The sequence below is a fragment of the Phocoena sinus genome, chromosome 11 (assembly GCF_008692025.1).
Source record: "Phocoena sinus isolate mPhoSin1 chromosome 11, mPhoSin1.pri, whole genome shotgun sequence".
NCBI lineage: Eukaryota > Metazoa > Chordata > Mammalia > Artiodactyla > Phocoenidae > Phocoena > Phocoena sinus.
Genome location: NC_045773.1, coordinates 65,710,750 through 65,724,877, shown reverse-complemented (window position 1 = coordinate 65,724,877; position 14,128 = coordinate 65,710,750). Strand labels below are relative to the sequence as shown.

The following is a 14,128-nucleotide window of genomic DNA, read 5'->3' as shown; positions in this document are numbered from 1 at the left end:
TGCTGAGTACCTTTATTTGACCGTAAGCAAGAAGGCTTTTTTCTTTCTTGTTTCTTTTTTGTTTTTTTTGCGGTACGCGGGCCTCTCACTGTTGTGGCCTCCCCCGTTGCATAGCACAGGCTCCGACGTGCAGGCTCAACGGCTATGGCTCACGGGCCCAGCTGCTCCGCGGCATGTGGGATCCTCCCGGACCGGGGCACGAACCCGTGTCCCCTGCATTGGCAGGCGGACTCTTAACCACTGCGCCACCAGGGAAGCCCTCTTCTTGTTTTTTAAGCTACTGAATGTCTGGTCATTTTTATGTCACCGCTTACAAATTAAAATAACATTGTTGTCAAATTGTAATCTCAACAAATGAAAGTTAATATTAAAGCTAGGAACATGAAAATAACTTAAACAATTCTGTGTTCTGGTTTGTTTAATCAATCTGCATTCTAAAATACCTTATTTTGATATATATCATATATACAGAAGTAGAATAGTTTGATGAATCCTCATAGATCCATTACCCATTTCAGAAGTTATCAACTCATAATCAGTCTTGTTTTGTCTGTATCTCCTGATAATTTTGTGACCAACCTTAAAAGATATTTTTTCATCCGTAATTATTTTAGAATGTATCTCCAAAAGACAAAGACTTAAAATATAACCCCAACACAGTTGTTATTCCTAAAAAGTTGAAAATGTAACCCCAACACAGTTATTATTCCTAAAAAATTGGGGATCAGTTTCTTAAGTCCTTTTTTCTAGCCAGTGTTTCAGTCTCTCCAAATGTCTCATACTTTTTTTTCTTTTAGTTTTTTTATTCTTAATTTCAGTCAGGAGCCACAAAGTTTTTGACAGTTCCTTTATGATTTGGCACATCAGAATGTTCCAGGCTCATTTTGTGCATTTCCTGTCCCAAACCTGGAGTCAGCCATTTCTTTTTTTTTTTTGCGGTACGCGGGCCTCTTACTGCTGTGGTCTCTCCAGACGCACAGGCTCAGCAGCCATGGCTCACGGGCCCAGCCGCTCCGCGGCATGTGGGATCTTCCTGGACCGGGGCACGAACCCATGTCCCCTGCATTAGCAGGCAGACTCTCAATCACTGCGCCACCAGGGAAGCCCCAGCCATTTCTTTAAAAAGCCCTAATTCCTATGAGTGGGAAATGGGGAACACAATCTAAGCACTAGGTATACACTTTGCTACTGGGTTAATTATTGCCATCACTTTTATGATTTCTTGATCCATTGCAAAGAGCAAATACCGTCATTCCTTTCCCCCGCTTCCTTTTTTTGGGTCACTTGAAGTTGCCCCTGCGGCTTTTGTGGGTGGGTGGGTTTATTTGTTCGTTTGTATTATTTTTTCTTTGTGTATTTGATTTTGGATAGTTTCTATTGCTATACCTTTGAGTTCACTAATCTCATTCTGCAGTGTTTAATCTGCCATTTATCCCATCCAGGGTATTTTTCTGCTTTTCATCTCAGAAGTTCCATTTAGGTTCTCTTTTTTTTTCTTCCAGTCTTATTGAGGTACAATTGACATACAGCAGTGTATAAGTATAAGGAATATAGCATAATGATTTAACTTACATACATCATTAAATGATTATCACACAATAATTCATCTCATAAAATAACAAAATTAAATAGAAAAGAATATATTTTTCTTTGTGCTGAGAACTCAGACTTTACTCCCAATAACTTACATATATAACGTATAGCATTGTTAATTATATTTATTGTATTGTACATTATATCCCTAGTACTTATAACTGGAAATTTATACCTTTTGACTGCCTTCATCCAGTTTCCCCTCCCCTAACCACCACCTTTGGTAACCACAGATTTGATCTTTTTCTTTTGAGTTTGTTTGTTTATTTTTGAAGTATAATTGACCTATAACACTATGCTAGTTCTGGTGCACGATGTGGTGATTTGATATTTCTATACATTTCAAAATGACCACTGTGATAAGTCTACTTAGTTTATGTTACCATACAAAGATATTACATAGTTAATGACTATATTCCCCACACTGTACATTTCACACCCATGACTCACTTATTTTGCAACTGGAGTTTTGTACTACTTAATCTCTCTCACCTATTTCTTTCTTCCTTCCACCTTCCTCCCCTCTGGCAACCACCTGTTTGTTCTCTGTATCTTTCTATTATGTTTGTTCATTTGTTTTGTCTTTTATATTCCACATTATTAAGTGGAATCATACAGTTTTGTCTTTCTCTGTCTCACTCATCTCAACCATTCATGTCACAAATGGCGAGGTTTCATTCTTTTTTATGGCTGAGTCACATTCCATTAATATATATACACCACATCATCTTTGCATCTCTTTTTTTCTATATATATCTTCTGTATCTCTTTTCAACATACGGAATACTGCTATAACTGTTTAATTTCCTTGTCTGCTAATTCTGACATCTGGGTCAGTTCTGGGTCAATTTCAAATGATTGATTTATTACTGTATCTAATTGTCAGATCCGTTTTCCTTCACCTTTGTTGCCTGGTAGTCTTTGATTGAGACACTGTGAGTTTTACCTTGTTGGCTGCTGGATATGTTGTATAGCTATAAATCTTGAGCTTTGTTCTGGGATGCAGTTGTTACTTGGAAGTGGTTTGACCCTTTTCAGATTTTACTTTTATCATTTGTTAGATGGCTCCAGAGCAGTGTTCAGTCTAGGGCTAATCATTCCTTCTACTGAGGCAAGGTCTTCTGAATAATCTACCCAATGCTCCAGGACTATGAATTTTTCTAGTTTTTTTCTTAATTGAGATATAATTGACATATAACATTGTATTCGTTTTGGGTGTACAACATAATGATTTGATAGCTGTGTACATTGCAAAATGATTACCATAGTAAGTTTAGTTAACATCCATCACCACACATACTTACAGTTTTTTTCTTATGATGAGAACTTTAAGATTTACTGTCTTAGCAACTCTCAAATACACAATATAGTATTATTAACAATAGTCACCATGCTGTACATTACACACCCAGGACTTACTCATTTTTTAAAATAAATTCATTTATTTATTTATTTATTTTGGCTGTGTTGGGTCTTTGTTGCTACGCGTGGGCTTTCTCTAGTTGTGGCGAGGTGGGGCTATTCTTCGTTATGGCACGCGGGCTTTTCCTTGTGGTGGCTTCTCTTACTGGGGAGCACGGGCTTTAGGTGCACAGGCTTCAGTAGTTGTGGCGTGTGGGCTCAGTAGTTGTGGCTCACGGGCTCCAGAGCACAGGCTCAGTAGTTGTAGCACACGGGCTTAGTTGCTCCGCAGCATGTGGGATCTTCCTGGATCAGGGCTCGAACCCGTGTCCCCTGCATTGGCAGGCGGATTCTTAACCACTGTGCCCCCAGAGAAGTCCCAAACTTATTCATCTTATAACTGGAAGTTTGTACCTTCTGACCACCGTCACCCATTTCCCCCACCCCCCACCTTTGGCAACCACTAGTCTGTTTTCTGTATCTATGAGTTTGTTGTTTTGTTTTGTTTTTAGATTCCACATATAAGTGAGATCATACAGTATTTGTCTCTCTGTTTTATTTCACTTAGCATAACACCCTCAAGGTCCATCCATGTTATCACAAATGGCAAGACTTCCTTCTTCATATGGCTAAATAGTATTCCATTGTGTATGTAGACCATATTTTCTTTATCCATTCATCCATCAGTGGACACTAGGGTTGCTTCCATGTCTTGGCTATTGTAAATAATGCTGCAGTGAACATGGGGGTGCACATCTTTTTAAGTTAGTGATTTTGTTTTCTTTGGGTAAATACCCAAAAGTGGAATTGCTGGAATGTATGGTAGTTCTCTTTTTAGTTTTTTTGAGGAACCTCCGTACTGTTTTCCATAGTGGCTGTACCAGTTTACATTCCCACCAACAGTGCACAAGGGCTCCTTTTTCTCCACATCCTCACCAACACTTGTTATCGCTTGTCTTTTTTACAATAGCCATTCTAACAGCTGTGAGGTGGTATCTCATTGTGGTTTTGATTTGCATTTCCCTGGTGATTAGTGATGTTGAACACTTTTTCATGTACCTGTTGGCCATCTGTATGTCTTGTCTGGAAAAATATGTGTTCAGATTCTTGGTTCATTTTTTAATCAGATTTGTTTTTTTCCCCCTATTGAGTTATATGTGTTCTTTATATATTTTTGATATTAACCCCTTATCAGATCTTTGATTTGAAAATATTTTTTCCCATTTCATAGGTTGCCTTTTCATTTTCATTTTGTTTCCTTTGCTCTGCAGAAGATTTTTAGTTTGATGTAGTCCACTTCTTCATTTTTGCTTTTGTTGACTTTGTTTTTGGTGTCAGATCCAAAATATCATTGCCAAGACCAATGTCAAGCAGCTTACAACCTGTGTTTTCTTCTAGGAGTTTTATGGTGTCAGGTCTTATGTTCAAATCTTTAATCCATTTTGAGTTGATTTTGGGGTCTAGTGAAAGATAATGGTCCAGTTTCATTCTTTTGCATGTAGCTGTTCAGGTTTCCCCCTATGATTTATTATTATTTTTATTTACATCTTTATTGGAGTATAATTGCCTTACAATGGTGTGTTAGTTTCTGCTTTATAACAAAGTGAATCAGTTATACATATACATATGTTCCCATATCTCTTCCCTCTTGCGTCTCCATCCCTCCCACCCTCCCTATCCCCCCCCCTAGGTGGTCACAAAGCACCGAGCTGATCTCCCTGTGCTATGCGGCTGCTTCCCACTAGCTATCTATTTTACGTTTGGTAGTGTATATATGTCCATGCCACTCTCTCGCTTTGTCACAGCTTACCCTTCCCCCTCCCCATGTACTCAAGTCCATTGTCTAGTAGGTCTGTGTCTTTATTCCTGTTTTACCCCTAGGTTCTTCATGACATTTTTTTTTCTTAAATTCCATATATATGTGTTAGCATACGGTATTTGTCTTTCTCTTTCTGACTTACTTCACTCTGTATGACAGACTCTAGGTCCATCCACCTCATTACAAGTAGCTCAATTTCGTTTCTTTTTATGGCTGAGTAATATTCCATTGTATATATGTGCCACATCTTCTTTATCCATTCATCCGATGATGGACACTTAGGTTGTTTCCATCTCTGGGCTATTGTAAATAGAGCTGCAATGAACATTTTGGTACATGACTCTTTTTGAATTATGGTTTTCACAGCCCAGTCCCAAAATGGGCAGAAGCCCTAAATAGACATTTCTCCAAAGAAGATATACAGACTGCCAACAAACACATGAAAGAATGCTCAACATCATTAATCATTAGAGAAATGCAAATCAAAACTACAATGAGATATCATCTCACACCAGTCAGAATGGCCATCATCAAAAAATCTAGAAACAATAAATGCTGGAGAGGGTGTGGAGAAAAGGGAACACTCTTGCACTGCTGGTGGGAATGTGAATTGGTACAGCCACTATGGAGAACAGTATGGAGGTTCCTTAAAAAACTACAAATAGGACTACCATATGACCCAGCAATCCCACTACTGGGCATATACCCTGAGAAAACCATAATTCAAAAAGAGTCATGTACCCCCATGATTTATTGAAATTACTGTCCCCATTGTAAGTTCTTGGCTCCTTTGTTATAAATTAATTGACCATATATGTGTGGATTTATTTCTGGCCTATGACTATAACTGAATTTTTCTTGTCCTTTTGATGAGAGCAGATACTGTTGGAGCCCTGTGAGAATGCTGGGCACTATTCCCTCTAATCCTTTCAGATGATTTTTTTCCCCTCTAGTAGTTTCCTCTTATACCTACGCTGATTACTACTGTACTAAATACTTGAGGGGGATCCCTTTTTAGATCTCCAGGTTCTCTTTCGCTGCAGCTCTCTCCTTGCTAGTATTGTTCTGTGAACCATAGCTGCTGCCTTGATCTCCCAGGACTCTCAGCTCCGTCTGTTTAATTCAAGGGGTTTGCTTGGAGAGTCTCAAGACAGTAAGAAGACAGTGATCTCTCAGGGAGATCTTCTTTGTCCAGGGTCTTTAAATCTGTTGTTTTATGTATTTTGTCTGATTTTGTTGTTGTCGCTTAAAGCAAGAGGGTTAAGCCAGTCCCTGTTACTCCTTCTTGACTGCAGCAGAAGTTCCTAGATGTATGTTTAACTGCAAGAAATTACCAACCAGTTTTCCAAAGTAGTTGTACCATTTTATACTTCTGTTAGCATAATATGGGAGTTCTAATTGCTCCATATGCTCATCTACATTTGGTCATGTTAGTCTTTTTATTTTAGTTATTCTGTTGAGTTTGAAATAGTATCATCCTGTAATTTTGATTTGTATTTTCTGAGGTAGTCATGTCCCGTTTTTAATCTTCTTTAATTAAGAACGGTTCCTTTCATGGCATTCACTCACCCACCCCACCCCACCCCACCCCACCGGCCAGAGAATCCAGTCCAGTTGTATTGTTCCTTAATTTGGATTTGTCTGATTATTTCCTCATGATTAAGTTCATTAATCATTTTTGTCAAGTATACTACATGGATGATGTTTTATTTTTCTCAGTGTATTACATCAGAGGGCACATAATGTGAATTTGTGCTTATCATTGGTGATGATATGTTTGATTACATGGTTAAGGCAGTGTCTGCTCAATTTCCCTGTTTAAAAGTATCTTTTTCCTTTTATAATTAATAAGCAACCTATGGGGTGATAGTGTGACACTGTGAGAATTCTTTTTCCCCTAGCAATCTTCACTTAGTAGTTTTAGTATTCATTGATTCTTATCTGAATCAGTTCAGTTATTACTATAATGATGATAAAATGGTAATTTTTTATTTCTGTCATACTTTATATATTTATTAGTTGACTTTTTCTCTGAAGAAGACATTTTCCTCCCCCGAACACACACTTATTTTAGTATCCCATTTGGATTCATTCTGTTTTTAATTTATAAGCTAATTCATAACTTCACTCTTTAAAATGTCAACTTTGGCCAGTGGCTTCTTTTTTTAAAAAATAGGTTTATTTAATTTATTTATTTATTGGTTGCGTTGGGTCTTCGTTGCTGTGCACAGGCTTTCTCTAGTTGTGGCAAGCGGGGGCTACTCTTCGTTGAGGTGCGGTGGCTTCTCTTGTTGTGGAGCACGGGCTCTAGGAGCACAGGCTTAGTAGTTGTGGTGCACGGGCCCAGATGCTCTGTGGCATGTGGGATCTTTCCGGACCAGGGCTTGAACCCATGTCCCCTGCATTGGCAGGCGGATTCTTAACCAGCCAGTGGCTTCTTCAAGCTGGTTGCTCTTTCCTCCTGACGTGTTCCCTTACTGTTGGCACAGCAAGGTATTCCAGGTTTTCCTTGGATTTGGCCATTTCTTTAAGGAGTACAGGTTTTCCTTTAGCGGAGAATCTTATTTAAAACAAAAGTCTGGGGCTTCCCTGGTGGCGCAGTGGTTGAGAGTCCGCCTGCCGATGCAGGGGACAGAGGTTCATGCCCCAGTCCGGGAAGATCCCACATGCCGCGGAGCGGCTGGGCCCGTGAGCCATGGCCGCTGAACCTGCGTGTCTGGAACCTGTGCTCCGCAACAGGAGAGGCCACAGCAGTGAGAGGCCCGCGTACCGCAAAACAAAAACAAAAACAAAAAAAAGTCTGAGCACTAGATCATTATTACATATGTATGTCTTGACTTCCCAATTTATGTAGAAGCTTCTAGAGGTCGAAAATACCAACATCTTCTGACTAAAATCCCTGCAGTGCCCTAACCCTGGCACTACCATGCCCAAAGAGTATTCCTGTTATGAGGCGTGATTAGGGTGTTCATACATAAGAGAACACATGGTGGCAGTAGAATCAAGATTAGTTTTGTAAAGTAAAGAGCATGAAGCAAGTTAGTTTCCTATTTTTTTTTAATGTTGACATTTACATTTTTTAATCTCGTTTTGGTACATTGTCTTCTTTCGCTAAAGCCAAATTTATTTTTCCTTGCTTTGATACTATGAGAGTAGGCGTTGTTACCCTGGACGTTAGTTTCGACATCAGGGAAGAGACTAATCAACACCTTAAGCCTAGTTCTTTCACTAACTTTATGTATATGTTTCACTTTTATTTTTATCACTGAGTGTTTTAATGTGCATAGTTTTATTAATAAACCAGCACCCCAGAGTTTTCCATATTTTGGGTATTTTCTGTGACTAAAGCATTAATTAACCTTTAGAATGTCAGAATATTGACAGCTACATTTTCTTTTTTAGTCAAGCTCTATATAATTCTTTATACTGAAAGAATACAATAATAATTTCATTGAGGTGGAACACAGCTTGTCTTGCCCCCTTTCTTCTCTTCTGTCTCCCTTTTCCTCCTTAACAAACTCCTAGATATCTGCATGGTGTTTGAAGTTTTGGGGCATCATCTGCTCAAGTGGATCATCAAGTCCAATTATCAAGGGCTTCCTTTGCCTTGTGTCAAAAAAATTATTCAGCAAGTATGTATCTTAATATTTTCTGTGTTGTGGGTTTTTTTTTAAGGTTATACTCCATTTATAGTTATTATAAAATATTGGCTATATTCCTTGTGTTGTGCAGTATATCCTTGTAGCTTATTTATTTTATACATAATAGTTTTTATGTGGTAATTTTTTAAGATTCTTAAAGTGTCAGGAGTTTCCTATTTCCAATAGAATTTTTATTTTTAAAACTAGGTTTTTTTAATTGCTGAAATTATTTATTCAGCCCCTATTTATTGTGTTTATTCTGTTTTTAAATGTTTTAGTGTAATCATTTTCCCCCAGGTTCATCTTCTGTAATAATTATTAGATGGGGAGCTGAGTGTAATGCCTGATTTTAGAAATTTGGAGCCCTTATCCAGAAGTCCTGGTTGCAAAAATTGATTATATATTAATAGAAAATTGTCAAATTATTACCGTCTCTTTACATAACATTATTCATGAGCATTTTCTCATATTCTAAACAGCTTTCAATATATAGTGAAGAAGTTTGTCATCAGGAAAGTGGTAATACTTCAGAGGGCAAGCAGTTTGTTTAGATAATGTGTTTTGTTGGACAGAGCTCCAAACTGGGAAGCAAGAGACCTCAGTTCTTCATTAACAAGGAAATTTGAATTTAAAGATACCTAAATCTCTTTCATGACCTACATTTCAGTAGTTAAAGGACAATGTCAACTGTTTATTCTTCGTCTCTGTAATGTATCAATAAATATCTTCAAATAGAATTAGCTTCGTAAAACTTGGAAGAACTTTTTATTGTAAATAAACTCTTGCCTTTGTTCCTAGTTTACAATTAATCTTTCTGGAGAAGTTCGTTGTGCTTTAAAAAAAATGCTTTCTTCTCTGTAGAAAACTACCATATCATTTTTATTTTTTCAAAATGTTGTATTGTGATTTTTTCCTTCTCCAGAAAGACTTGTATTTTGTGTTTGCAAGTCTACTACTCTATTCCCATTCAGGTGTTACAGGGTCTGGATTATTTACACACCAAGTGCCGTATCATCCACACTGACATTAAACCAGAAAACATCTTGTTGTCAGTGAATGAACAGTACATCCGGAGGCTGGCTGCAGAAGCAACAGAATGGCAGCGATCTGGAGCTCCTCCACCTTCTGGATCTGCAGGTATATTTTCTTTGGGGACTTCACTTTCATTAGAAGTTAAGAGAAGTTCTTGTTTTTATTCTATTACCTGACAGTTAAGTAAAAGTAAAGCACCACTAATTCATTTAACAGTAAGATACAATAAGTACTTACATAAGAAATAGTTCCAGCCTTCAAAAGACTTTTTATACTCAGTATTATTCCCATAGGGGAAGAAGACTGTGCCTTTTAGGTCCAGATACGTTGTGTATTGTAAAAGCTGATTCATGTTGTTGTTAAAATGTTTTCTCTTGTGATTTGATGGTCTTTTTTGATGTTCATACATGCTCACCTATGTGAATCAGTGATCCCTGTGCAGGGGCAAGATAACATTGCTAGTAAGAGCTTGGGTTTAAGCACTGGAGTGGACATACCTATTTTGACTCCTTGCTTCATTCATTGAATGACCTTAGGCACATGACTTGACTTCTTTTTTCTCATGCAGGAGTTACTCGGATTAAATTTCATGTTAAAGCAGTTAGTAGTATGCCACACAGTATTATGCATTAAATAAATGGTGGCTACTATGATTATGATGATTTTTTTCCATTTGTGGTACAGATTTTAATTTTAGTAGTTTAATTATATTTGAGGAACTCTCTTGATCCTCAAGTTGAAATATCAATTATCCAGAGACTTCCTTTGAAAAAGAAGACCTACAAAGGGGGCAAGGGGCAGTTGTTTAATGGGCATAGAGTTTCATTTTTGCACAACGAAAAAGTTCTAGAAATGTTACACTGTGTGAAATTAGCACTACTGAACTGTATGCTTAAGGATGGTTAAGAGGGAAATTGTATATTACAAGTTTCTTACCACAATTTTAAAAAAAAAAATTTTTTTTTTTTTAAGGAAGACTGAAGATTCTACCTCCCACCTAAGCTAAACTAATATCCATAACATGCTATGTAATAAATTACTGTAGCTTTTGATGCCACTCTCCTTTTAAAACTGACAAGTGTCACAGGGAAGAATTAGTCCTGGGTGGGGATGAGAGGGTTGTTGCCTATCCTTTTCTGTTTTAAGCAGTACATGGGAATGAGTTTTTAGCAGCATTAATGATGTAAATCAGAAAGGAGGACTTGGTTCTTTGCATATAGTGATGCTATCTGGAGAAGAATTTATTAAAATTTAAAGTTTGTTGACTTTTGTATGCATTGTTTGTTCTTTTAAAAAAAATAATGTTGCTTCTACCAAAATTGCTTAAAAACTAGTTCTCTCTACAATATAAACTGTACAAGAAAGACTTTTCATTCTGGTAGGGTGTCTTAGTTTATATTGCCTGCTGAATGCAAGGATTCTTACTTGGTTTTCTTTTCTTTTCAGTCAGTACTGCACCCCAGCCTAAACCAGTAAGTATAAGGTGTTTCTATATTTAATTCTGATCTATGGGCAATGGGCAGGGATTCTTCTGTTATGGATCACAGTTTATTTAGAGTTTGGAAACCAGAAAATAAAATATTCCTGCACTTTTATAATTTTCTCCAATAAATTCCTGTGCATCTTCAGCAAGTTTGTACTGGTGAGGTTTCCATAAATTTGAGCATGAGAGTGGACCAGCCCCACAGACTGTTCAGAGGACCAAGATTTGTTGTTAATTTTGTTTTAATTTGGTTTCTTAAGAGTATCTACATTTTTTAGATTAATGAAAAGCTTAAGTGCTATGTTAGGACAAGAGTGGAATTTAATTAGGAAGTAATTAAAAGTAACAGTTATCTCCAACTGGGGATAATGGATTAGCCACCTGAAGGCTTTATCTGTTTGTAATCTCCGCCCAGGCTGACAAAATGTCAAAGAATAAGAAGAAGAAATTGAAGAAGAAGCAGAAGCGCCAGGCAGAATTACTAGAGAAGCGAATGCAGGAAATTGAGGAAATGGAGAAAGAGTCGGGCCCTGGGCAAAAAAGACCAAACAAGCAAGAAGAATCAGAGAGTCCTGTTGAAAGACCCTTGAAAGAGAACCCACCTAATAAAATGACCCAAGAAAAACTTGGTATAAATAGAGCATCACAAAAATTACTTTATAGCAAACTTTAACATTAATTTATCATTGTTTTATAATATAGTGGTTTCATGCATATACAACATCTCTGGGGGTGTCGTTATACAGTAAGAATACAGAATTTGTCATAAATGTTAGGTAGGTAATATTCAAATGTAATTTCTAACTTTTCTCAGGAAATGCAACGTAGACCTCATTTAGCAATTGGGTAAGAATAAGAAGATCTTTGTCCTTTCATAAATAGATTTTAGATGTGCAGTCATGTTTTTCTGTCACCCTGTATAAGTTCTAGAAAACGTTTTAATCTTGTGGAGAGATTTTTTTTGTTCTTTCATGCATATGCATACACGTACGTCCTTTTTGTCTTTGTTCCTTAGAAGAGTCAAGTACCATTCACCAGGATCAAACACTTACGGAACATGGTGTAGAGGGTGATGCAGCAGAAATAAATTGCAATGGAGTAATTGAAGTCGTTAATTATACTGAGAACAATAATAAAGAAACATTGAGGCTTAAAGAGGATCTACGTAATGCTAATGGCTGTGATGTCCAAAATTTGAAGCAGGAACCTAGTTTTCTAAGTTCCCAAAATGGAGACAGCAGCACATCTCAAGAAACAGACTCCTGTACACCTGTAACCTCTGAGGTGTCAGATACCATGATGTGCCAGTCTTCATCAAATGTAGACCGGTCATTCAGTGCACAGGACATTAGCCAACTTCAAGAAAGCATTCGAGCAGAGATACCCTGTGAAGATGAGCAAGAGCAAGAACATAATGGACCACTAGACAACAAAGGTACTTCCCCAGTACTCCTTCCCTGCATAACGTGTTCATGAATTTCTAATAAGTCAGACAGACAAAGACAAATAATGTATGTTGTCACTTATCTGTGGAACCTAAAAAATAAAACATGAATTCAGCAAAACAGAAACAGACTCACAGGTATAGAGAATGATAGGTGGTTACCAGTGTGGAGAGGGAGGAAGGGAAAGGAGGGGTGGGAGTAGGGGATTGAGAGGAACAAGCTACCATATATAATAAAATAGATAGACTACAGGGATATATATTGTACAGCACAGGGAAATATAGCATTACTTTTTGGTGACTTTAAATGGATTATAATCTATAAAAATTCTGAGTTGCTATGTTTTATACCTGAAACTAATATGTTGTAAATCAGCTATACAATTTTTTTTAATTCACCACACAAAAAAATTTTTCATGAATTTCTAAACTAAAAGTACCATTGTTGTTATAAATATAGCTTTACAGCAGGTGTCCAAGTTACCTTCAGTGTGTAAATGTGTAGCTCAGTTTGATTTTTATTGGTTAAACAGTGAGTATACAGCATTTTACTTGTTGCTGTGAAGGCAGAGGTTTTAATTCTGGGAAGTCAGGATGTTGCTTTACTTGGTTTATTTTAGAAAATTTATTGTAGGTTGCCAGTTGGGGACCTGGGTGAATTACTTCATAGAGTTTCATTAACCTTTGGTTATTTCTGTGTTCATTGAACAGTCTTATTGATGATACCTGTTGTCTATAGGAAAATCCACGGCTGGAAATTTTCTTGTTAATCCCCTTGAGCCAAAAAATGCAGAAAAGCTCCAAGTGAAGATTGCTGATCTTGGAAATGCCTGTTGGGTGGTAAGTGAAACTTGTCTCAGTCTTTTGAAGTGACTGGGGATAAATGAGAACTTGGACTTAGTTGTGCTAAAAGAAGAAAACATCTGCAGTTCTATACCCAAATTGCTAGTTAACATTTTAGTGAACTTTTTTTTTACTTTTTAACCATTTACACGAGTAGAGAGAATGGTATGATCCTGCCCCTATTCCAGGTACCTGTCACCCAGATTCAGTAATTTCAACTCCTGGCCGGTTTTGTTTTATCTATATCCTCATTGACTTTCTTACTCTCAATACCCACGTTCATACTTTTCCCCTATTTTTAAAATCAGCATCTAACTTATTAATTGTAACCTTTTAATTCATTTAATATATTTCGAACACTTTTGTCAACCAGAAATTTACATCAAATTCAGTTGGTTATGTGGTATTTGCCAGTATACTATAACCTTTACATACTCTTGACAGTTCTTTGTGATGAACATCTTTGCTCATGAGTCTTTTGAAGTTGACCTTAGGATGTCCTAGACATGAAATTACTAAGTCAGAAGTTAGGTACTTTTTTTAAAGGAGGTTTTTGACGTATAGTGTCATATTAATACTGTTGTTTACCTAGTTAAGAATGCTTTTTGTGTTTTTTTTGTTTGTTTTTTTGTTTGTTTGTTTGTTTTGCGGTACGCGGGCCTCTCACTGTTGTGGCCTCTCCCGTTGCGGAGCACAGGCTCTGGACGTGCAGGCTCAGTGGCCATGGCTCACGGGCCCAGCCGCTCCGCGGCACGTGGTATCCTCCCGGACCGGGCACGAACCCGTGTCCCCTGCATCGGCAGGCGGACTCTCAACCACTGCACCACCAGGGAAGCCCTTTTGTGTTATTTTTAATGAGTATCTTTAAAAAA

General features: G+C 37.4%; 1 protein-coding gene across 2 annotated transcripts in view; it reads left to right on the top strand.

The window, feature by feature from the left end:
* The window catches only part of SRPK1 (SRSF protein kinase 1), an 80,813-nt gene that overhangs the window by 47,126 nt on the left and 19,559 nt on the right, over positions 1-14,128 (top strand). For both annotated transcript variants that reach the window (XM_032648795.1, XM_032648793.1), the window contains exons 7-12: positions 8,339-8,445; positions 9,426-9,591; positions 10,933-10,958; positions 11,385-11,598; positions 11,985-12,404; positions 13,153-13,253. In XM_032648795.1, the coding sequence (XP_032504686.1) occupies positions 8,339-8,445; positions 9,426-9,591; positions 10,933-10,958; positions 11,385-11,598; positions 11,985-12,404; positions 13,153-13,253 (1,034 nt within the window). The remainder of the gene's footprint in view (positions 1-8,338; positions 8,446-9,425; positions 9,592-10,932; positions 10,959-11,384; positions 11,599-11,984; positions 12,405-13,152; positions 13,254-14,128) is intronic.